The sequence below is a fragment of the Hipposideros armiger genome, unplaced genomic scaffold (assembly GCF_001890085.2).
Source record: "Hipposideros armiger isolate ML-2016 unplaced genomic scaffold, ASM189008v1 scaffold_560, whole genome shotgun sequence".
Lineage (NCBI taxonomy): Eukaryota > Metazoa > Chordata > Mammalia > Chiroptera > Hipposideridae > Hipposideros > Hipposideros armiger.
Window position 1 is genome coordinate 546,735 of NW_017731910.1, and position 25,499 is coordinate 572,233.

At 37.4% G+C, this 25,499-nt stretch overlaps 1 protein-coding gene across 2 annotated transcripts in view; it reads right to left on the reverse strand.

The window, feature by feature from the left end:
* Positions 1–25,499, reverse strand: part of ELAPOR2 (endosome-lysosome associated apoptosis and autophagy regulator family member 2) — a 175,807-nt gene that overhangs the window by 55,304 nt on the left and 95,004 nt on the right. For both annotated transcript variants that reach the window (XM_019623735.1, XM_019623733.1), the window contains exons 3-9: positions 20,511–20,706; positions 17,597–17,744; positions 14,597–14,683; positions 12,626–12,731; positions 11,430–11,582; positions 10,741–10,829; positions 484–664 (exon numbers count right to left, since the gene is read on the reverse strand). In XM_019623735.1, coding sequence (XP_019479280.1) covers positions 484–664; positions 10,741–10,829; positions 11,430–11,582; positions 12,626–12,731; positions 14,597–14,683; positions 17,597–17,744; positions 20,511–20,674 — 928 coding nt within the window. In that variant the 5' untranslated portion in view covers positions 20,675–20,706. The remainder of the gene's footprint in view (positions 1–483; positions 665–10,740; positions 10,830–11,429; positions 11,583–12,625; positions 12,732–14,596; positions 14,684–17,596; positions 17,745–20,510; positions 20,707–25,499) is intronic.

The following is a 25,499-nucleotide window of genomic DNA, read 5'->3' on the forward strand; positions in this document are numbered from 1 at the left end:
TGACGTAGGCTGCAGCCTCTGTGGCAATGGGTTGCCATGGGCTACCGTGTGTAGCCAGCAGCCAGCGTGAGCGGCCAGCAGCCGCAGTGAGCAGCCGTCCAGAAGCCGGTGACTGATCTGCCTCGCCCGGGAAGAGCGCAATGATGGTGCCAACTTGGGCCAGTGAAGTAACGTCCTCCACAACTAGACTGAAGAACAAAAGGACAGAAACTTGTCTGTTCCCCTTCCCCCAACTCCCCAGCACTGTTCCCTTCCCCCCAATACCCCAATAAAAATCTTTAAAAAAAAATCCATCCTTACGATATGTTAAATAAACCACTGCAGTCTCATGATGCCATCATCATATCTCTCAACTTTTAGTCTCCATGTGATAAGAAAAGTGCATTTTAAAGAATTATTTCATAAAAACAATTTAGAGCAAAGTCACAGCAGTACAAGATTATAATGCTAAATGTTCAATTATTGGACCAATAGATATCCTACCCTTTGTTCCATCTGAAAACGTTCCAGGAGGACAGGGATGGCAAGAAGAGGATCCATTGTTATAAAACCCAGGGTTGCAAGGTGGACAATCCTTCTTCTCTCCAGAAGGGGGCAACCTAATAGCATTTGTGAGCTCCTCCCGGCAGATTTTTGGCTCTATCCACTTGTACATTATCTGTGTCTGCAAAACAAGCTTGCAAGTCATAAAACATCCTTTATTTGCTTTAAACTTACAATAACAAAAATGTTAAGCTGACAGCCTAGGAAAAAAATCCAAATAGTGACAGAACAGAAGGGCCAACTTTAGAGAATCTAAAACATTAATGACAAAAAGACAAAAAGAAGAAAACTTTGGTGGGAAAACGACCGTAATTACTTCCAAATATTTTTACCCTAAGCTACAGGTGGCCTTACTTCATACATAGCATGGACCTCAGCATGAAATTCCTCTTTAAATATAGATAACGTAAGTATAACCTTTACTCTTCTATCTATACTCATTCACTTTACCCCGTAACTGACAAAAGTTCTATGCAGAGACTAGCTTTTTCATTTTGAGACCTCTACTATTCTTTTCTTCTTCCTCAACGACTGTACATATCACCAGGCTTTCTGTATGGTGATCACAAAAGAAAACAATTGCTTTTAAAGAAGAATATATCTAGCTTCACATTTTAATTGTTATTTCATAAACATTAACAGTTGCTCTTTGAGTCTTTTTCCAATAACCTGATATTAGACTCCAAAAGCTGTAGCTAAAATATTTTCTCCTGAGGCTTTTAGGCCCTGTTGCATGTGCTCTGAACATCAGGATTAAGACAGCCTCTACCCTCAAGACGGGGAATCTTTTTACACCTTATTGTTTCATTCCTCTCACACATGCATACACCCCCACACCATAGAAAATGTAACAAAATAGCTGTAACTCAGCCAAACCCAGAAAGCTGTGATTATAAAGTTATTCTCTTTTGAAACCAAAACATTAAATAGGTTAATCATTTCAAAAACAAAACTGGTATGCTCAGTGGGTGGGTGTGTGAGGGGGGCAGCAGGGGGAAGGTATTCTAAATGTAAAAAGAAAAATAAATTATTTTATAGCTAAATACAGTTTTTAAAAAGAAATTAAAAGCTTCCTTCATCAGACATATAATCTGCTGAAAGTATTCTTTCTCCTTTAAAACAGCTTCTGCAATCAGTCTAATACTGAAGCTGGAGAACAAAATTAAAGCCAATTCTCTCTTGCTATTTCCAGTTAATAGAAAATCACATATAGTAAGCCCGGTAGGTCGTTCAATTTTATTCTCAAGTATTCTCTGATGGAAGAGTAAACTGCCTTATCTGAAGAAGGATGCTTAAGAAAATGATTTAAAAGATAGATGTCTCAACCGAATTATAAATAACATAGTTTTTATTTTTACAATCCTCTCGGTATTCATTTCATAGCCTGTGTCATGAAACAGTTTAACCAGCCACTTCACCCATCTGCCTCTCTCTTATCATCTATAAAATGGTGGCCACTCCTGCTGGAGCTTCCTCAACAGCTGAAAAAATAAATTAGATCCTATAACCCTAAGGGGTTCTCAACTCCCCTGAGAAAGGCAATATAAAATTCAGAGACTCTAAGCAAATAAAAACATCATTATATTGGGGGGATGGGTTTTTTAAAATTCTGACTTAACAAGTATAGAAAACAAATCTCCAATCCTCAATTCACAAATCTGTTTACTTATTTTGACATTAATTAAAATCGCACTGAGTCATGTACGAATTCTGCAGTGTTGGGAATACACGGTTCCCACGTGGGAGTGGGGGCGGTTCTGAGGCTGCGCACTGAGGACTGATCCTGGGGGCAGGCCGTGTACTCTTCCCCACCACTTTGGGAAGTCGGTATTATTATCCTCAAGTTTATAAATAAGGAAGCGGTTGAACAACTTGCCCAAAAGCCATAACACAGCTAGTACACGGTAAAGTAACACGAGTCAAGGAGAATCAGCTTAGAAACGGTAAAAATATGCAAATATATATTTTGACAGGTCAGCTAACCACCTGTATTTCAATCCAAGCACAACAAATATTTAAAAATGTGTACCAGCTTTAAACATTTAGAAGTCAAATTCAAATTCTCTAGTACAAGTTTTGTTTACAAAGCCTGCCTCACATGGCAGATTGATTCTGTGCCTCTCCTGCTCAGGGGGACAGATGCTTCCAAGCCTGGCTGACTGGGGAAAGCTAATAAGTCATATTAATGACACTTAGCACCAGATGGCTCACAGCGCAGGTGAGAAACCAACAATCAGTTCATTGTTTGGCAAGTTGAGATAAAATTATGAAATGTTTCATGAAACCAAAACCCTAATAGAGCAAAATTGACCAGATTGCTATTGAGATTACAGAAGAACTGTAGTGTTCGAGTATACTGATATTAACCATAATAAAATATGCTTAAAGAAACATGTAGGTATCAATTAGAAGCTGATTCTCATATCAAAATAAAATTCAAGGTTGGGAGGACTAAAATTTAGACAAATTTTCAGACTGGATTTGTCTGTGGCTGCCTGCTTCCTTCCGTCAAAGGTCTTGCACACGTGCTCCAAGGCTTCGCAGGCTGGCTGAATTCATCGGAGCTCAATTACATTTGCTTTCAAAAGGGTCTACCAACTGCCACTCCCACCTAACTGCCCGTGCTCCATGGTGTTCCAGCTCAGAGGGTCCTAACCAGGCAGGCTCCGGCTTGCCTCCCAGTGGCTCCCAAACCTTGATCGTTTCTAGGTGCAACCCACTGGGCACTCTGTCTCTCTTGAAATTGCTCATGCCATTCTGCCAAGTTGTTTCTGTCCCCTCCTTCCAAGCCATGCTCAACAGCCACACCTGCTCTGATCACGTTCTCAGCCCACCTATCTACATAGCAGCACCCATTTTGATTCCTTTTCTATGAAGCATTTGCTGTTTTCTCTTTTCCCTTGTGATTGGTTACCTCCATGTCCCCTTTCTAAATATAAAAAAAAGCCTGGGTCCTCTTTATGAAGACAGCATGGAGATTTAACATTGTACTGGGAATTCTAGTTAGGGTGTTAGGCAAGAACACGTTCTAAAATTAGACTGGGTTGAACATACGAAACACATTGAATTGACACTTTAAGTGGATGAATTACACTGTATGAGAATTACATCTCAATAAAGCTCTTTTTCTTTAAAAAAGGTTTTAAAGAAGACTATCATGAAGTGTTTATTTTAAACAAATTCAAAAATTCCTAGTCACTGAGAAATGCTGTGTTGTTTTCCCATCATTCTAATTAAGAAACAAGTATATTTGACTTGCTTCAATCATAGAGGAAGAAACATAGATCTGAAACCCGTATCCCTTTATACCCAATTTTTTAATGTCTCCTGTATCTTTCTCCTGCTATATGATTCAGAAGTATTATGTTACAGATACTGAGTAGTTGGAATACTTTGTAATACTGAAATTCATTAAAGGGCAAAGAAAAGTGCTAGACAATCTGATACCAAAACACTAGCAAACCCTCTAGGATCCATCAACTTCCTAGACTCAGAGATGAATAAATTGTAGGTCGAATGTCTTCTCTCAAGAAGGCGCCTTCTAAAACATTCTTCCCTACTAATCATCTTTACAAGTATTTGCAATGATACCAAAACACAAACAAATCTGTGATCAGCATGTAAGTATCAAGAGAGATACGTAACAAATTCTGTGGGAATTCCACATATCAAGTATATCAAGACAATCTTTCCGGATCTATTTATGTTATTCAAGAGTGCATGCATGCTGGGAACCTGCACAGAATCACTCTCTTTTTATTGTGGTAACAGACACCATCTTTTTCTCTTCAGGAACTGACACATGTGACGTTGAGAGGAACTGGGAGTTATGTAGTCTGGCCTCCCCACCGCAGGGATTATCAGGGAACTAAACTGTCCTACCAGGGTAGTCCACACTCCTGGACTGAATGGGTGATCTGAGATGGGCTGGTGATTCAAACAGGGCTAATCAGAGTCTTCTCTGAAATTGTGGTCCGCATTCCTACAATCATAACCCATTAGGATGATAGTGGCTTTCCCAGGAAAAAGCCTGCCTGAAAAGGGCATCAAATGAGCCAAGAATATCAATGAGAAGAGCAAGAGAACGTCTTTAAGCTATTTGCTCTACTTGACTTCCCATCGCATGAGACAAGAAACTCCTGCCCCGCCTCCCCCTACCCCAATTCTGAAAGTATTTTTTTAATTCGTTAACAGGATTTTATGATTATCCCCAAATGCAGAAGCAAAACTAATACCTTGTTTTGCCACCATTACAAGGAAATATGTGCATCACATTCCATAATTGGAGGTTGGGGACACCACATTTTACCCTGAAATAAAACAAACCCTCCCTCCCCCAAAAAAGTTACTCTGTTTAGTTCTAGTACCCAAAACAAAAACTTGAACCCTTTTCTGTAGGTTGCTGACTCACTAACAAAAACAACCTTATCCCCCTGGCTTTTGCAAGCAGATATGAGACTACTTTTGTGGGTATGACAGATAAGTGAGAGGCTTGCTTTTCAAGCATGAAGAGTTGAATTGAACACTAAGTATTCTTTGGATTCTTGGGAGGTTTTCTTCCCTTTAAATATAGGTTGTTGCACTTTTTATTTGTTGAGACAGCTCTTCTAAAGCTTGGATTCTCTTGGAAATCTTTTTGGCAAGGAATGTTTTCTTTTTTCTAAATACTTTTATATCTGAGACGTTCTTTTACACAATAAATTTTTATTTTACTAATTTAACCTTATTGTTCAAGCACACTGGTATCTTTCTCAGTTCTATCATTCTTCCCAGCTTTATTGATTTACAACTTTATATACTTATTTATTCCTAATGTCTTCATGCAAGTTAAGAGGTTCTAAATGAAATGTTGAAAATAAGTCATCTGAATTCATGTTCTTGGTATGAGTTAGGATATGTATAAACTCTTTGTTAAATTTATATTCCTATGGCAAATATATGATACCAATTGTACTCATAGCTAATATCAACTACATTTCTGGTTAATATCCATTTTTTAAATCAACCATTTTACATATAGTTCTTCAGTTAGCCATGTGTCCACTTAGCCACATCATTTAGTCCACAATTATCCTGTCCATAGACAGATAATGAGAAGCTCTATCAAATGTCTTGCTAACATTAAAAGATGCCTTCTCTTAATGAATACTTGCCCATTATCACTGGTCAACACTCTTTGGAGCTCAAATCTCAAGCATGAAATCTGTGCATGTACTTGTATACATGCACAAGTACATATATATGTACTTGTATATGTGTGTACCTAAATGCTTATATAAAGGAAGCTCTAATAGATTTTTTGAAAAGAGAGAAAACATACATAAAAATTTCAAGTTAACTCACTGTTACAAAGCCATGCCCTTCTAACACTAGCCTAGATCATTGGTTGCAGCTACTGCAACTCCTTACCCATAGCCCCACATTAGTCACACTCATATCCCTTTAGCTCAACAGTTCCCAACCTGTGTGTCACAACCACTTTGGGGATTGAACGACCCTTTCACAGGGGTCGCCTAAGACCATCGGAAAACACATATTTTCGATTGTCTTAGGAACCGAGACACCACTCCTCTATCCGTCTCCATGCTTCAAGACAAAATTTCATTTATTTGTAATTAGAAATAAATATTTCACAATATATAATTACATATTGTTTTTGTGATTAATCACTATGCTTTAATTATGTTCAGTTTGTAACAATGAAAATACATCCTGCATATCAGATATTTACATTATGATTCATAACAGTAGCAAAATTACAGTTATAGAGTAGCAACAAAAATAATTTTATGCTTAGGGGTCACCACAACATGAGGAACTATATTAAGCTGCTGCAGCATTAGGAAGGTTGAGAACTGCTGCTTTAGCTCCTCAGATACACCGTGCTCCGCCCACGTCAGGTTTTCACCATCCTGCTCACTCTTCCAGAACTGCTCTCTCCCAGGCCCTTGCTTGGGTTTAATACAGCCCTGAAGCCTCCCCAGCCTAGAGCAGATCCCTAAAAACTCAGACTTCCCTGCTACAGCACTAATCACAATTGGAAATAAGAATTCATTTTCTTTGATTGATTATCTCTTCCTCTAAAGCCTAGACCAGTAGTTCTCAAATTGAAGAGCTCCTGGGACCAGCAAAATCAGAATTGTCTGGGAACTTTTTAGGCCCCACCCCAGATCTGCTGAAAGGAACAAACAAACAAAGTGACAGAAACCTCCAGATGAGTCTGATGCACATTCAAGTTTGACAACCACTGCTCTACAATCTGTGTAGACGGTTATGTTCTTCTGCCTGGCCTTAGCTGTGCCTTCATCACCCAGCATTCTGTACATACCCAGTGCTCAGTAAAATTCACTGACTAAATGAATGAATGAGAAGGCATTCCACATTTTCATGATGCTAATAAGAGTCTCTTAATCAGGATTAGAATGGTTCCAGTTACCAATTAAAATTTTCCTGAAAAACATCCCCTATAGGGAGGAAACAATCAAAATAACTTAGCTTCAAAATGAACACAGAAATTTGTAACATTCCTGTGTCATATGAATTATAATGTTCAAAGTCTATATATCACAATAGCCACTTCCCTTGACAATCCTCTACAAGCAAAGGGAAAATGAGATCAAAGGGAGTATGACGGGACAAAAGGAGCCAAGACAAGGTCATTGAACAACCTGGGTCACATCACTAAACCATCAGCAAATCATCAGACTATTCCAAACATGAATAAACACTTTTTAAAAAGATGAAACCAGAATGAATGAAAATATTGGAACAAATAAAAACAAAAACTTTCAAATTCATGTGTGTAATCGACACTTTTCACTATACATATATGCTATTTATTATAGTTAAGTTCCCATTGCTTTTTGTTTACTACTGAAGCTAGAAACATTTATCTTGAAATAAATCTTAGATCACTTTTTAAAGGATCACCAAGTTTGTGGAGTGCTAGTCCACTGTTTGTTCTATACTGAGGACATGTCCAGAGTTTACGCAAATCAACAGAAAAACATAACTTGTGTGTATGTGTGTACCTAACATGCCTGTGGATGCACGCATGGGCACATGTATGTGTGTGTATGTGTGTATATTCTGTGTACTGTACATTTAATATATGACCTCACTTCCTTTAGGCCCAGGTCAACTAGACTTTCTCACTCTACTCATTAACATAATAAAAATATGACTTTTGACTATTTTTATTATAGCAAAAACAAGATACATTTGTATATTAGGTCTCATTCATGTAAGCTTCAATAATGCTGAATTAATGACTATTATATAGAATAAACTAACTTTAATTAGCTTTACTTATTAATAAGGCAAGTTTAGCTAAAAAAAGTTGAACTACAGAAACATTATTCCAAATTACTTTAAACCCACCTTAGTGGCTCTCTACATATCTTTTCTAAGAAGAAGTAACCCTTACTTGGCCATTACTGGAGGGCCATCAAGATCTTATTTAATAATTCCTTGTCATTTAAGAGCTGTTTGTTTGAATTACTGTTCTTATTAAAAGTAATAGATATACTTCTAATCATTGAAATTTTCCACTAATTTAAACTGGTCTTCCCCTTGAATCATTCTGAGCTAGTAAGTATTTGCTCTACTGTAAATACTAGAATGAACTTGGTCTTAAGCATTCAAAAGTACATTCTTTTAAAAAACGTAAGGACTAAGGGTAAGAATAACCGCATAAAAATTACATTAGATTAGAACCTAAGGATACAAAATTAAGAAAATAAAGCAATATTGATATCTATATGTATTTTCCAAACTAGGTTGAGAAATTAAGTATCATGATTTTGAAGATGCAAACATACAGAAAGAATGCTGCATTGTAGCCACTTTAATCTTAGCTTCTCCTACTGACACGGGCTGATACAGGCTAACACTTTAATTAAGAGGATGGCAAGTCAACTGCAGAGTTCATGTGTGCATTTTCCCTCAGGCTAAGTGCCCTTCATATGGTAATTACTTTGCATTTTCTAAATGCAATTACACAGTCAACGGCCATAATTGAATTAGCCAATGGCTGCATAGCTTTTATTGACAAAACCTACTGACTAACCAAATAATGAAAGAGAAGGTACAGGATATACAACAGTTCCACAAATAATGTGGTTTCATTTGAAATCCTTTGTTATTTCATTATAATGTTGATGACACGCCATAGAAACTTAACTCTTGTTTATGTCAGTTAGCTTACTGTCAAATTGGTTTCCTTACACATCGTTTCCCCTAAAAGTCTCAGAACCTATCAAAGATGTTAACTGGGATCTGTATTTCCATTCTGTGAGAAACAGGACACATTTTAAGGCTGTGCTGCTGCTGCTAGTGTTACTTCTCAAAACACATAACTGTTAAAAATAGCATTAATTTCCTTGAGCACTCACTGTGTCAGACACTGTGCTAGTGTTTCCACAGGCAGAAAGAACAGGGTCATGGGGAGAGAGGCGAGCGGAAGGGAGGCAGGAAGTGTGGGAACCAAAGGAAGGAGGGGATGAGATCATTCCTAAGAAAAGGTGCAGGCTCACCAGCATTAGCATTTGCATTTGCTGGTGCACTGCTGGTGGGACTGCAGACTGGTGCAGCCATTATGGAAATCAATATGGAGGTACCTGAAAAATCTGAAAATGGAACTACCTTATGACCCAGCAATCCCACTCTTAGGTATTTATCCAAAAAATCCCAAGACATTAATCTGAAAAAATATATGTACCCCTATGTTCATTGCGGCGTTATTCACAATAGCTAAGACTTGGAAACAACCAAAATGCCCATCGGTAGATGACTGGATTAAGAAACTTTGGTACATTTACACAATGGAGTATTATTCAGCTATAAAGAAGAAGGAAATAGTACCCTTTGCAACAATATGGATGGAACTAGAGAACATTATGCTAAGTGAAATAAGTCAGTCAGAGAAAGACAAATATCATATGATCTCACTTATACGTGGATTCTAAGGAACTGAATGGATGGGAGAAGTGGATGGAGATAGTCTCAGAGACACAGAGGAAGAACTGAGGGTTGCTAGTAGGGAGGGGGTGGGGATGAAGGAGAAGGGGAAGGGATGAGACAATATAAATTGGTAATTGCAATATGGCCTCAGGGATAGAAAAAGACAGTCTGAGGAATATAATCAATAACGTTGTAAGTATTTCTTAGGGGGCCAGATGGACCCATGTCCTGTTGGGGAATCCACTTCATAGTCGATGTAGAGGCCTGACCACTGCATTGTATTTCTGAAGCTGATGTTGAATAATATTGTATGTCAACTATAATTATATATACATATAGTCTCGGGACATGGAGTAGAGAGCGGGAACGGATTCAATGGAATTGTAATAGATAAGCATGATATTGGGGGTGGGAGGGCAATAGATGGGGGAGGGGGGTTGTTACTTTGTGAGGGTGAAAAGGGTAACTATTGCATTGTTCTGTACACCTGAAACTAACAATGAAAAAAAAAAAAGAAAAGAAAAGGTGCAGGCACAGCTAAACCTAACAGATTAGAATGCTATTAGCATTAGGGGCAGGGGAAAATCTCCAACCCCTGTGTCGCCATGACAGTTCCGTCAAGGGCCAAATAAGGACAAAAATCCCTCCTCCCGACAGGAAGGAGTGGTCAGGAAAGACCCTGGGAACACCTGTAAAGCCACCCCTAAATATCTCATGCTTTCATTAGAATAAAATACTAAGTTTCTTTGTTCTTCGGGGCAGTTGCTCTTCTGGGCCTGCCCACTCTCCCGCCATCTTGAGAGTGTATTAATAAATCTATTTCCTTTTGTTTTAATAAATCCACTGCTCGGCGTGGCTCCCTTTGCTTGCTTGCTTATACGGTGTGCCCCTGAATTTCTTCCTGAGCTATAACCGAGAATCCGTTCTCCAGGAACACTAAGAACCTTACACTAAATATCTCATATTCATTTAGGAGCCTTATGAAATAGGTACTGATATTATCCCCATTCTACAGATGAAAAAACTGAACAAATAACTTGCCCACAGCACTAATTAGTAGATTGGACAATCAAAGCCAGGAAGGCAGACTTCAGAATGTAAACTCTTAAATTTCCTCTGTACTACTTACATATATGTGCTATAAATCAGCTCATTCACTCACTCATGAACAAATTATTCAAATTACGAGGAGGGTTGAATAAATATGAAATGGAGTCCACCGAGAACAGCCAATACCTTTCCTTCTTCATCACATGGAGTATGGATCTGAAAATAGTCTTTGGTGGAACAGGGAGGACGCTCCGTACACTCACCGGATCCTTCCTCTGCAACATAAAAAAGCAAACGAGGACGGTTCCTTTGTGACTCTAACTAAAGGCAAACATCTAAACAAAAAACGAAGACAACTGAAGAGTCAAAATAACCTTCCCAGAAAAATGTAGGTAGAACTAGGTAGGCCTAAAGAAAATAAAGGCTTACATTTTTATTTTCTCTAAAGCAGTAAGTGTTTCCATGATATACTCGGGACATATCATAGTTTGTCCAAGAAGGCATTAGATTTATTCTATTATCGTTAAAATTGTAAATTTGGAACAAATTACAAGTTTCTAAATACATCCCTATGTCCACAAATCATCTAAAAGCACAATATGAATTTTGTTTTAGATGAGTGTAAACAGCTCCAAAGCAGTTACCTGTGGGGTATGGAATAGAAAAAAATTACAGACAAAAGGAAAAGTCATGCAGAAAGACATAAACGTAGTCATTTTTATCCCTTCAATGTTGATTCACTTAAGCACTTTGGTGTCTGGCCCACAGTTCCCATCGCACTTATATGTGACTTCTGGCTTATAGCTATACACTCAACAAACATAAAGTTAGAAAGAAAAGAACAAGGAGTATAAACTGGCAAAGACTAGATGTACCTGAAAATTGGGAGTCCTCTGCGCACTTTATGCATTCTTTGGCTCCTTTCTCAGAATAGGTGTTTCTGGGACACACTTGGCAGTTGAACGAACCTGGTTTGTTGCTGAAGGTGCCTGGTTTGCACGGAAAGCATTCTGATGTGTACGCCACTCCTGTGTGGTAATGACAGACAGAGCATGGGAGGGAGGACCCAACAGTAACAAGCAAGTCAGCACCTTTTTACAACTTCTACCAGAACTAAGAGAGATTTATTGACAGTAAGCTCAACCCAAATCCTTTCTCTCATTAATTCAACACCAAGAAAATATTTACTGTGTGCAAGGAACTGCGATAGATACTGAGTGAAACACACTAAGTAGGGCAAACACTTAAACAAGAGATTGGGATTAGATAGAAGCACAGTAAATGTATAAACTCAGTTGTCAAAAGACAACTCCGCTAACTTAGAAGTGGGATAAACTCTAAGGTCCCCTCCAGTTCCATAAGCTACCATTCTCTGATCTCTGAGGGTACCTGTTCACTTTCTATCCACTGCTCAGTAAGTCACAGGCAAGGCTTCAATTCTAGGATGGGCTGGGCTTTTGCTCGGGTTTGTAATTCTAGCCTTGGCCAGTAGATGTCCCTATGACTAATGAATTAGCGTCGCAGGAACAAGGACACTTTAAAAATATTAAAACACAAGCCAAACTTTAATAAAGGAGATTCACTGCTTTAATTATAAGTAGCCCTAAATGAGAAAGAACCTTGCCAGGGTTTATTGGCTGCTCTCCTGGCCAGAGAGTCTCAGCTGATTCAGAAGAAGCACAAGAGATTTAGGACACAGTCAGGCCAAGGTGTTTATTTTATTGTTGTTTTTATGGAGACAGCAGTGACCTGAGTAAGCTCGATAACTGGCATAATAGGCATTTTTCAAATGAATAATAAGCCCTTATTAATAAAGATTTTTGTTCTTTTACTTAAAGACACCTAAAATTGTCATCATGTTTATTTTTTCACACCATTTAAATAATTCAATTTAAGGGCACCAAAAAAAAAAACCCCAAAAAAACCATAAAACCAGGGTCTCTAGACCTGTATGATATCTAATATATGAATTCCTGTCCCATAAACCCCTGAGTCAGCAAAACCAACAATTTCAATATTTTAACTCAACATAAAATGTGACAGACTACTAAAACAGATTGCTGTGGAATACCTTCAATTGTGATATTTTTTACCAATACTGGCTTTACTGCCTCAGAGCCCATAAGGATGCCTGTAGTTCTCCAATACAATATGTTTGTACCAGATTTTAGCATTACCTGTAAAGAAAAACACAAAATATTCAGGTCAGGTAAGCCATGCTACGACCAACCACACCTGAAAGTTAATCCCCTATACATTTTTCTTTGCATTATAATGAACACCATTAATTTGGAAACCACAAATTTAAGTCTATTATTAATACTTAAGCTCTGCTGAAGTTCACATTTTCTAAACAAAGAAGAACTAAATAGCTTGCCAATCTAAAAAATATAGTGATAAAGAAGGGAAAACAAGTCCTCAAGTCTGAACAAAAAGATAAAATGATTTTCAAACAATTTGCATGAACTCTAGGTTTATATTTAAAAGGGACTCATTTTAGAGAGTGGAAACTCAGCCCTATTACATATTTATCGGATGCCACTACTGATAAGTACACTTTGAGCTCTGAAAACAAAAAAGGCAACAGAATGAGTTTGCTTTGTTTTAAATTTATTGAATAAACAATACTGCAACGGCAACAAGAGAAAATAGGACTCTTCTTATAGAATAAATAACCTGATGTAACTGTGTGACTCCAGAATTTAAATGACACTATGTCTAATATATGCTTCCTTTGCCAAAAGGACAGTTTTGTAATTATACATCAAACTACCTTTCCGAGAAATTGCATGTTGATTCAGGCAAGAAAACTAATTCTAAGGGTTGCCTGCTTTCTCATTCCCCCCCCCCGCCCCCTTATTCTTCTCTGCAGTCTCTGGCTGGCCAAATTCAAGTGGTATAAACTTAAAACGTATCCAATCACTTCATCCTGCCAAAGAGGTAACGTGTTAAGTTCCTTCCGCTTGCATAAAGTCTTCAGAAGTGAAGAAAGCGTATTTTTTGCCAAGGGTCATTTGTACCTTCAAAGTCCAGCTGATTGAATGCTTAAGTGAATGGCTCTTAAGTGGTACTAAGATCACTTACAGGCATACACATCAAAAAATACCCGGAAAGGGTACATTGTGTCAATCACTCAAAGATAGGGCACCTACCTGCCACAACGCAAAGGCAAAGGTGGATGGTTAGTCACTGAAATAGAGCTCAGTCTATGTTGCTGACACTGCACAGGCCTTTCCAATATGTCACCTCATTTAACTCTGCAAGATGGGTCCTATTTCTTACATAAAAATATCAGACCCAAAGAAATTAAACCAATTGCCTAAAGAAACACAACTTCTACAAGCCAGAGTTAGATTTTAAATGCATTTCTCACTCCAAAGGGACAGTGTCTCAAATAATAACAGATACATTGACTGTGTTACCTAATTATTGCTTTCAAGCATTTACAGTTATCACGTGGAGAATTAGGCAGTCATTTTATTCACTGTGAAGGTATTTTTCAGAGGACTTAGAACTTTGACCAATAGGTGGCAAATAGATAGGAAGTAGGTTTAGGCTCCAGACATGGATGAATATTGTAATAATCAGAGCTGTCCAGTAATAGAGTCAGCACAGTCCCCAATCAGACAAGCATGAAAATCACTTATTGGGGAGACTGCAGAGAAAGCTGGATGAAAAACAAGGGTCCTTCCAGTGCGGAGAGCCACTGCTTGCCTTCCATGTGACAGGCACACCTGTAAACGTACATACTCAGAGGTTTTGTATATTAGTTTGATTAGCCTTATTTCTTGTTAATGCCTCTTTTGAGAAAAAGGAAAGTTGGATAATGATGGGAAAGGGTCTAAGGAGAAACAGAAAGGTAGGAAAAAAGCCTGAGTCCATGAAACTTAGGAGCAATATCTTCCCTACCTGGAAACTGTCTACATTAATAAACAATTTCTATCGTTGTTTTTTTTTCTTATAATAAGCTTTTTAAAAAGATTGGGGAAAGGAAAAAGAAGAGAGGGCATGGGGGAGAGGAGAAGAACACACAGAGACTTACAGAATGAGAGCCCCATTCTCCATTGTCTGTGAGTTTGACCCACTTGTCGGCGGTGGTATCCATCTCTTGGCACTGATCATTCTGAATCTGTGGATTAAACACAATGATCCCAGTATATCTGCTTGAATAATGGCTTTAATTAAATTTCTTACTCAACACAGGACAAGCTGCAAGAACCTTTTTCAAGACATACTAAACAATGGCCATGAGTAATTCTCAACAAGTAGCCATCTCTAGATCTCTGGAGCCGAAGGGGACAACTGCATGTGAGTGAGTGGTTCTAGGTAAACCACTGTCATTATTTTAACAAAAAGGCTAGCTCACTGAGAAGCAGGGAGGGGAGAGGAGAAGGGAGAGGACGAGAGAGCAGCGAATATTGAAAATCATAAAGAAAAACAATCACTACAAAAATCTACCAGACTTACCAAATTGTTTGAAAAGCTTGCAGTCACCACACAAGCCCAATGGTATAAAAATAAAGTTTATTTTCACAATATCTGGGACAGTAAAATCTTAAATTAATAACTAAATGAAGTCTGCTTTGTTTTCAGTTCCCCAGGATTTAATCCAAATGTGTAGGTGAGTGGCTATGGTCAAAGTCGAAGTCTCAGATTTTTATTTGGAGGTAAGTGGTAATCATTTGCCATGACAATTCAAATGACTACAGCACCAAACACTTTGTGCTTTCCAGAAAATTCTTCCAAAATGCCTAGGGGTTGTGACACTACCTTTCCAGGTCTACGAGGAAGACAGAAACATCAGAGTTAGGCCATCTTTACAGTATTGCACAATAGTCAGCAACAGAGTAGTTTTTTGTTTGTTTGTTTGTTTTTGTTTTTTTAGCTGAGCCATCCTGCCACCTGTTGGCAGCTCAGTGGCTGCTCAGCTCAGGCTGGGACTCTAACCGCTGTTGCTCAGAGCTCAAACTCTTGAGCAAGCTCTTAACCAACTGAGCCACTCAGCCGGCCCAGCAACAGAGTAGTTTTAAAGTAAGAGCTCATCATCTATTTCTGCCAAATGGCTCTTTCTTTCTTCTCTAAATCATTTTGCCACTTCATTCATCCTCTTGGCAAACAACATGAAAATGTTCTCCATCAGAGAGATTTCCTAAAGACTTACTAACTAGAAAATAGATCATTTTGCCATCCAAATATTAGAGAATTTCCGCTACTGAGGATATTGGCTTTAATTAAATTTAAGTAACCTATTTATAGTATAAGCTTAATGGCCATTTTAATGTAAGTGTTAAGCCATTTTAAAACAGATATGGGCCCTGAAGGTACCTTTGGTGGTCAGCGTTTGAATAAGTTGAAAGTTTTTTTTCAGCTGAAATCAGGCACTTCTGCATTATTGTGACATTCTACTGGCATCCTGGAGACCTGAGTTCTGTTATTCATTCTAAAAGCAAATTGTAGTGGTATGACCTTGATCCACTCACTTCTCTCTAGGTTTCAGCTTCATCATTAAAAAGGGGAGGTCTGAATGAATGTCCCACATAGTTCTAAAATTAAATACTTTATTGCTTTGAATTATGTAAAATCCACAGGTACAACTGCATCTTTCAGTCTTCAGACATTTCCATTAACCATTAGCATGATGGTGGTGAAGTGCTAACCCTTTGAGTCAATCAGTCGCAAGCTATAAAGCTGAAATATCAATAAAAGAAGGAACACGAACTTGTCATTCCTTTTCAGTCTATAACTAAAAGAACAAAGGCATCATTGGAAGGAAGTAATGACACTTCATGCCTCTGGAGTACCTTTACTGACAACTCTCAAAGCTTGCTGGGCAGTATAAAACTAAGTGCTTGTTTGAACAATTATATAATTGTTTTGCTTAACTTTTAGTTTTAGTAATATGGCAAAATGTCCCATAAAATAGGTGATCATTCACTCTGATAAGTATTTTGCAAATAAAAGTAGCTTAACAAGCAAATCTGTTTGAATGTTGTTTAACATCTTAAACTCACCAAAGGATATTACAGCTAGGAGGTTCCTGAAAAGGTCTTGTCACACAATCCACTTTAGAAAAGGGAAGGTTGAGGGCTGAAAAGTTAACTTAATTCCCCCATAACACACAGCTAGCAATTGGCAGAGATGGGACTAGAGCCAGAATCTCTTGACTTCAAATCTAAGGCTCATAATTCCATGGAAAACCTCTCTTCCTACCAAATCTGTGATTTTGAAATTTCCATTATTAAGAGCAATATAAATTTGTTTTAGAATTGTTAGTATATTTGCTCCTGAAATCTGGACCACAGAAACAGTTTATAAGATGGTTTCCCAGCTACCTCTACAACACACACACTTTTTTGTATAAAAACATCAATCTGGAAACATTTTCTCAACCATTTGCGTCATTGCCACAACAAATATCTGCTAGATTAGCTACAGTTTACATAAAATAATTAAACAATTTCAGCAGCCACAGGCTATTCTATTAGACTATTATTTTATCCTGTATTCATTAATGCTATTTAATCTCTTGCCAGAGACATCAACTATCCCCCATCCACTGATTCCTTTAGATTGCTCAAAACTGACAGAATCAGAAACACTTAGCCACTTCTACTTCTGAAACATTGCCCATGAATACACTTAAATAATTCTAATATTTGAAATTGCTAAGAGAAAAAACTTTGTAAACAAAAACTAAAATAGGTGAAGACATATTTTTAACAAAATAGCACCTGCAGCTATAAAAATCAATTAAAATGATTCTTGGGGAAAATATATTTGTCACACAAAAAGTCTACAGCCAATGGTCATCTAATGATCATAACAAACAGTAAAACAAGCCCAAAGAGCTCAGAAGTAAAAAAATAGTAGTAACCAGAAAATATAATATAGAAAATAAAGTTTTCTTTTAATATCAAAAGGTTCAGTTTACACACAAAAAAATAAAACAAGAAGGCATAAAGTGTAATGGAAACAACTGATTATGGGAAATTTTACATGAATGTCCCTTGAAAAGTAAATTTCAGAATATAAAAGGCCTTACAAAGAACTCAAAGAAGATGTTGTTGTCGACATACTGGTACTCAAAGAAGACATAACCCGACTTCTTAAGGTGCACGGCATAGATCAAAGACACAGTGCAGTCATCACGATTTGACTCTATGTAATTTCCACGAGGAACCCACGAAGAGCTGCAGAAAGGAAACCAAGAGGCATTTTATGTTAGCATTCAGAAACCTCTTCTGTTCACAAGTTATGTAACTCAGATTCAAAAGTCATTCCATCAGCAAGGCACAGCAGAGAAGACCAGAAGCTTTTCTGGAATTTGAAGGCCAACGCCACTATTGGGAAAAGGTTCATTTCTTATGGCACATGACTTCCTAAATCTTGGTAAGGTTATGTGACCAACTGGCGATGAAACTATTTTTCACCAAAAATTCATCACTAAAGAGACAACCACTAACTCTATTAATCTTGGGTAGAATTATTCTCTCAAACAACATCTGAAGTTCTATTTATATACACATACACATGAAAGAGGGGTGAGAAGATTCCTTGATGTAGAGAAGAAATCATTCTAGAAACAGCCCATTGAACCTAACTAAAATACAGATCACAGTTTCATGGTATATAGTAGGGCTAAAGTCTGATTGGAATTTTTATCTAAAAAACCAGATGAAAAATAAAGAAAATACATTGCTTACCAAAATTTGGGTTGTAAATCTAACCATAAGTTAATTCTTAGAATTAACCAATAACGAGTCATGTGTCAACTTCTTTGGCAAAAAAAAAATTCTAACCAAACAGTATGACAGTACAACTTAACATCCTTCTCTTCAGATTTAATTCTTTATTTTGATGATAAAAGCGATATTTTAATAATTCTTTTCTTTATTTCTAACGGAAAAAGAAATCTGAATAAAAGACTGAGATGTCCTCATCCCAACAGGACTAACTGGTATTGGATTGGCCCTTTCTCTTTCGCCATCTATTAAACTCAACAAAATGTAGGAAGCACTTTCAGGATTGACAACAGGCAGTGAAGGGCTGAGATTCCTGAGGGTAGTACACACGAGGTAAGGCCCAAAGTGACCTTGACCACCTTCCTCAGGACAGGTTCTAAACTGTGGCACCAGGAGATGGCACCCAAGCAAAGCACCATGGTCTCACTGAACTGAGGAGCAGGGATGAGCGTCTGGGGCAGCTGGAAGAGCTGTAATTTACAGGCGTGAGAATCAGAGAAAAAGGGGCTCCAGGAGTCTGTATGGAGTTTCTCTGTCAGTCCTGGGTTTAGGGCTAGGGTCTACAAGACTAGCAGCCACTGCAAAGCTGAGGCATAATCCGAGAGGTCACCTTAATGGGAGTCATTTGAGCTCTAACCCAGCCAAAGAGGGGAAAATGTGGTAACCATATTGGACATTAATTTAAGATTCCAGAATTGCCACACCTTAGGAATATGGGCCATGCCCTAGAGCAGGTACCAGCAAACTTTTTCATAAAGGGACAGAGAGTAAAGACGTTTGGCTTTGTGGACCATCTGGTCTCTTGCAGTGCTCAACTCTGCCACTGTGGCCCCAAAAGTAGCCATAGCAACGCATAAGTAAATGAGGGCAGCTGTTTTCCAATAAAACTTTATTTACAAAAACAGAGGGAGAGCTCACAGGCTGTAGCTGGCCAACTCCTGCCCTTGAGAAAACATGACCTAGAACTAAGTGTGAAGCCAATACAGAGACACCCTAAAAAATAATAAAATCTGATGAGTAAATAAACTGCCTGCCAGAACAAAATTCAACACCCTTCACATGAAGACAAAATTAATCTATTTTCCCTCCATGTTAACATTCATAATGCTTAAGATACAATAAAAATTTACTAGACAAGCAAAGAAGTGAGAAAATGTGACCTTTCATTGAGAAAAAAAGACAGTCAATAGAAACAGACAAATATTTAAGACAGCTCTAACAAATATTATATAATCAACATTAAATAAAAAATGAACACAATGAGTGAATCCTATGTCCAACAAAATGTTCATCAAAAGTGAGGCTAAAATAAAGATAACGAGTTTAGGTACAACAAAGCTGAGAGGGTTTGTAAGCAGCAGATCTGCGTTACAAGAAATAATAAAGAAAATTTCATAGGCTAAAAAAATAAATCCGGATAAACATCCAGAGCTTTATAAAAAAGAAGGAAAGTAGGAGAGAAGAGAGGGAGGTAGGGGGAAAACATATCTTTTAGCACAGCTAAATAATTCCTGGCATTCTTAGCTCATGGTAGAACTTTGAGTTCCTGAGAATCCAATCTTGTCAGAAGGTAGCCAGAAGTCTAAAGTTTAATTCTCCTAAACATGGTCATATGAAAGAGAATATTACATAGTCAATACAAAGAGAACAGGAAAGGTTACAGCCCAAAGATAAACATTTTGTTTTGGTTTTTCAAAACAATTTCATATTCCTCTAGTGGTATCATAGACAAAGCTAATAATCTCCTATAAGAGGTAGAAATTAAGTAAATGAGCTTTCCACCTCAGGTACTTAGCCCACTCTGTCTTACAGGAGATAATCAAGTGTCTAAATAAAGGTTACACTTTCTTCCTTTCAGAGGGAAAAAAACAAATCTGAAAGCACCCACTAAAAATCAGAGATGCGTTTGTAGAAATACCACTGACTTGAGTGCCGTTATAAATATATTATTAGAACATTGTTTTTGTAATAGCTTTATCACATCTTTGCATATGGTAGCTATTATGTCCTGAGAACAATTATCTTAACTTCATGAAAATTCAGCTCCATTATTTGTAATGGCTGTCTAAAAAAAATATGATGCTTTGCAATTAGCCTATCTATCAGCATAATCCCAATTAGTAGAAAGATTATCCTCAAATTCTTTCTGGAAAAGAACAACTCTTCCCTTCTTGACTATTTAGTCAAGATCCAAAGGTTCCTTTCAGTTCTTACTTGTTACAGCCGACTGGCCTGGTGTCAGAAGGGCCAACCGCAGTGTCCATGAACGTCGCCACGTTGGAAAATCCTGCTGGTAATGCATCCCATTCATCAAATTTGACGCCACTGCCCAAGGAGTAGGTGCCTTCGCCACACTTACTGCACACCTGGTTCTTCATTTCTAGATATTCTCCAGAAGCACAGGAGAAAGCTGGAAGGCAGAAGGACATACAGCCCATGAGTCACTAGATTCCCCCATCCCTTTCCTCCCCTTTACACTGTCACCAGCATTATTTTTATAAAGCTCTGATCATGGCACGCCCTGATTACAGCTTTCCAAAGTCGCCCTTATGACCACTTGCAGTTCACAATCTGGCCCCACTCTGTTCTACCAGCCTCACCGCTTGCCCACCCTTTTCCAACCACAGCAAAATTCATATCATTCCCAAAATATTTCATCCTTTCTTGTTGCTGTAGTCTTCTTTCTCCAGAAATGCTGACCAACTCACCTACTCAATTTGGAAAACTCCCATTCCTAACAAAAAATGGCCCTCTTCATACCTCCCTGTCCCCCCCAGGCAGTCAGTTTTGCCTCCCTCTGTGCTCTTACAGTAAGTACTCTTCTTATAATACCTCCATTAAATCACTCTCTCTATAGATGGATGGATGGATGGAGATACATAGATAGATAGATAGATAGATAGATAGATAGATAGATAGATAGATAGATGATAGATAATAGATTAGATGCAGATACAAATATAGAGATACAGATATATATATGTATATATACATATATACATATATACATATATACATATATACATAGATAGATAGATAGATATGTAGATCGAGACCACTTATCAGTTGATGTGAGGCTTTGAGTTTCCAGAAAACAAGGATCATTATGCTTGGATTCCTAATTGTAGCTGTCAAATACTACATCCAAATAAAAGGTTGACCCAGCAAGTGAGAACTAAACATAAAGGAGATACCAAGGGCAGTGCAGTGCTTCACATGCAATAGCTAAACCAGCATCTACACTCTGAAACCATGAGCCCACTTTTTCAATATTCACAAATCCAACCTAGTCATTTCCACAACCTACATCTTATTACTGATGTCAAGCTCTCTGCTAATTCTGAGAACTGCACCCAGCAGACATGGGCAATGTGAAGAACAGTTGACACAGTTACAAAAAAGAAGGTTGTGCTGCTGTTAAGTTATTATTCATTCAACAAATGCAAATCTATGTCCCCTGAGTATGTGGCTTTGTGCTCAGGGTGGTATTAGTGACTCAAACATAGGAAAGGGCTTTCTAATCCTTTAATCAGGATATTATAGAAACAAGAACAAAATAAAACCTTCAAATTATCCAATAAAGGAAAAAAAATCTCCCAGCAGAGATCGAAGCAGCAAAGCCTCACATTTAGGTAGATTCCCCTTTTAGAATACATTTGAAAACTTAGAAAAAAATCAAAAGCTAAGTTTAAAAACCTAAGAATTAGAGCTAAAACCCACACTCATCTACTTATCCACTAAATGTTTGTTTTTCTTTTTTTTTTTCCAGAAAAGCTTAAGACGCTGTACCATGAACTTCTAACTCTGCAATCAACATCCCCAAATTATTGTAGTAAAATATCAGAAAATAAGTAAAGGTTAGGTGAAGAATTTTACATGCTAGCTACAAGATCAAAACCATCCTTGGACCAAGTTGCACCACTTCCTAACTCTGTGACCTTGAATGAGTTCATGTCTCCAGGCCTCAATTTCTACCTCTGAAGAATGAGATAGTAATCATGTACTCTCATAGGACTAAACTGAGAAAATATATAGTATAAAGTGAGTAGCACTGTGCCAGGCATTTAGTTAATGCTCACCACATATAGTTATTATCACTTCCAGTACTACCAACAGAAAAACACAGTTATAGAAATTTTTTAATTTTACTTTCTACGGTTTGTAGATCTTCTAGTAAACTGATAAATAATATCATAAACCAAGAGCCAACATTACCCTAAATCAAGGATCAGCAAGCTACAGCTCACACACAGGCCACATCCAGCCAGTTGCCCACTTTGGTAAATAAAGTTTTATTGAAACACTGTCATCACCATTCATTTACATATTATCTATGGCTGCTTTTCCACCACAGTGGCAGAGTTGAAGAGTTGCGACAGGGACTGCAATGCCTGCTGAGTTGAAAAATATTTAATTTCTGTTAAAATAAAGTTATCTTGGAAGACAGTTTAGACTAGGGTGCAAAACTGAATTTTTAACTTAATAAGAAGTAATATTTTTGTGACAAGTTGTTATAAGGGACTCTAGAAGCTAAAAAGGAGAAGACTGTATTTGTGTTATTTCAGAGTATTTATTGCCCTGTTAAAATCATTAAGAATATCCCCAGCTCTTTCAGAGGTGTTTGCTTGTCTAAGAACAGAAGGAAAACTGAAAAGTTGAAAGTAAGCGCATGCCTGTTACACAGTCAATTCATTTTATTCACAATAGTTATATAAAGTTGTGAACACTAAACCAGCAACTACTGAATCGTTGCTCCTAGGGGAGATACAGGGTTAGGCACCTGAGAACCTCTGGTCATATCTTTATCAACAAATCAATGCATAACCTTTTAATGTGTTTCAGTTAAAAAACATCTTATTTAATATGTGTTGTTGATTCATTAACATTGAACTGATGATGGCCAACAGCAGTACAAATCATACTTGAATTAAGCTTATTTAACACATGTATTTTTCTCCAAAAGGCATGTCACAGCCTTCCTACACTTAGAATGATTAGCCAGCACTTTAGCACTATTTTAAATAGTAAAATCACCGATGAAAAACACAAAATGCAAAAAAACATGGTATTCAATAGATGGTGAAATGGATACTTGTTGAAAGTATGAGAGATGAGATAAGAAGACAGATGTCACCTTGTTTTACCTCAGCTGGAACCACGTGGTCAGGTGATTCAAATTTTACTGCCAATGACTCAAAGTACTATATATTGCTATGGGGTTACAAATAAGTTTTATAAAGTAGGTGAATTGCAAGTATGGAATCCATAAACAATGAGGATTGATGTATTTATAATAGAACTGTGAAGGAGGAAGCTTTTATGCCTATTTACCAGATAAGGAAACTGAGGCATAGTACATTTAAACAACCTCATTACAATAGAACAGTGCCCAGTTAACAAGTGGCAAGGCTGATATTCAAATTTAGCTCTGATTCCAAAGCTAGTGACGCAAGAAAATTCAATTCAAGCAGTTATTATAATCTGTGCAAAAATGGCAAGCAATTCCAAATGAATTCATTATTATATTTTACACCATTCTTCATTTCCTGTCTTAAACTGTTAAATAATATTCACACGCATTGCAAAGCAATAACCATTCCCCACCCTCAAATTTCGTGTGGAATTTTTTAAATATCATACATAAAACACACAGTCACGAAGTATTTCAGCAAGTTGCTAAATTCTAATATCTCAACGTTTTTGCTATAAAAGGAAAATGGAAATAATACCTATTTCAAAGTGTTGTCATAAATGAGATATTCCATATAAAGCATTCAGCAGTGCACCTGGCATAAAGCATATAACAAATATGAGCTACAACTATTAATAAAATAATTCAGGGATCTGGGACAATAAGAATTCTGCCACTGGGCTGGTGATTCCACATCTCCTCAGAATAATTACATCGTCAAACTTAGTCAAACGGGTTTAGGGCCTTTAATAATGTAGGGAGCTGAAGAGTCCAAAGCATTTTTTATTTGAATCATTCGCTGCTCCTCAACCTTTCTTCCCATCCTGGAATCCAGCTCTTGAGTCACGTGTCAAAGGAAAACAAAAGCCACACATTCTTATTAAACACAATTTACGCCACGGAATTATGTCCACACAGCACTGCCACCCTCTTTTGGCAGTCGCCAACAATGAGCAGCTTTCCCTTGTCTGGTGTCTTCTATCTTAGCCACACCTACTTCCTACTTCAACATTGCTTTTTTGGTCTTTGGCTTTTAGTTGGAATTTAAGGGGTTTTATAATCTTACAGACTATATTCTTTTTATTCACAGTTTAATTTAGAGTACAACATAAGACCCTTTCAACAAAAAGCAGGATGACAGTCATTGTAAATAGCTATTGTAACTGTTGTAAACGTATATTCTATTCGAACAATTAGTCATTTCTAAAATAAATACTATTTTTCTTCAACAACCTCGAAACCCTGGAGTAACTGAATTGAAGATAATCAAACTCCTAAGTTCTGATATGAGAACAGAAAGACCTTATTTGCGTAAGGTCACATGCTACTTAACAGTGGGCTTAATCTGGGATTTCATAATATTTTGCCAAAGCAACCAACCTCTTAAAGTCTAAAGTGTAACCAAGGGGTTATGTGCTATACTCTGCTTTTTCTCGGCTTTTTGCCTTTTCTTTTTGGACATCTATTTCTGCTACTGTGAGTCTATAAAGGCTGAAATATGCAGGTGTGAAGAATCAGATATTTAAAAAGACATTTTATATCTGTCTGTCACCAACTAACAAATGGCTGGGTCAGTTTACTTAACCCTCTATGCCCCCTATCATTCACATTGCAATGAGAACACCACTTCCCCTTCCTCATGTGACATGAAAATCCAAAGCATTACTATGATCATGAATCACCCAGTACAATGTACCAAATAATAGTTACTGAACTGAATCATTTATATGTTGATTGTCATCTATGATTTATGCCTAACTATAAAGAATATCTATTTTTATTCTTTCACCACAAAGGCCTCTTAATTGACAGCTATCAATTACATTTATTCATAATTCGTCCTGTTTCTGTTTAAACCAAAATTATTACTGAAATTTGTTTTCTGAACAGTAAACAGCCATAATAAGTAGTAATAAAAGTATTTTCAATTTACTTGTGTGATGAGATATTAATGAATTATTGACCTTATGCAATCTCATTATAGGTAAGTATCTGGGAATCACAGTATATTG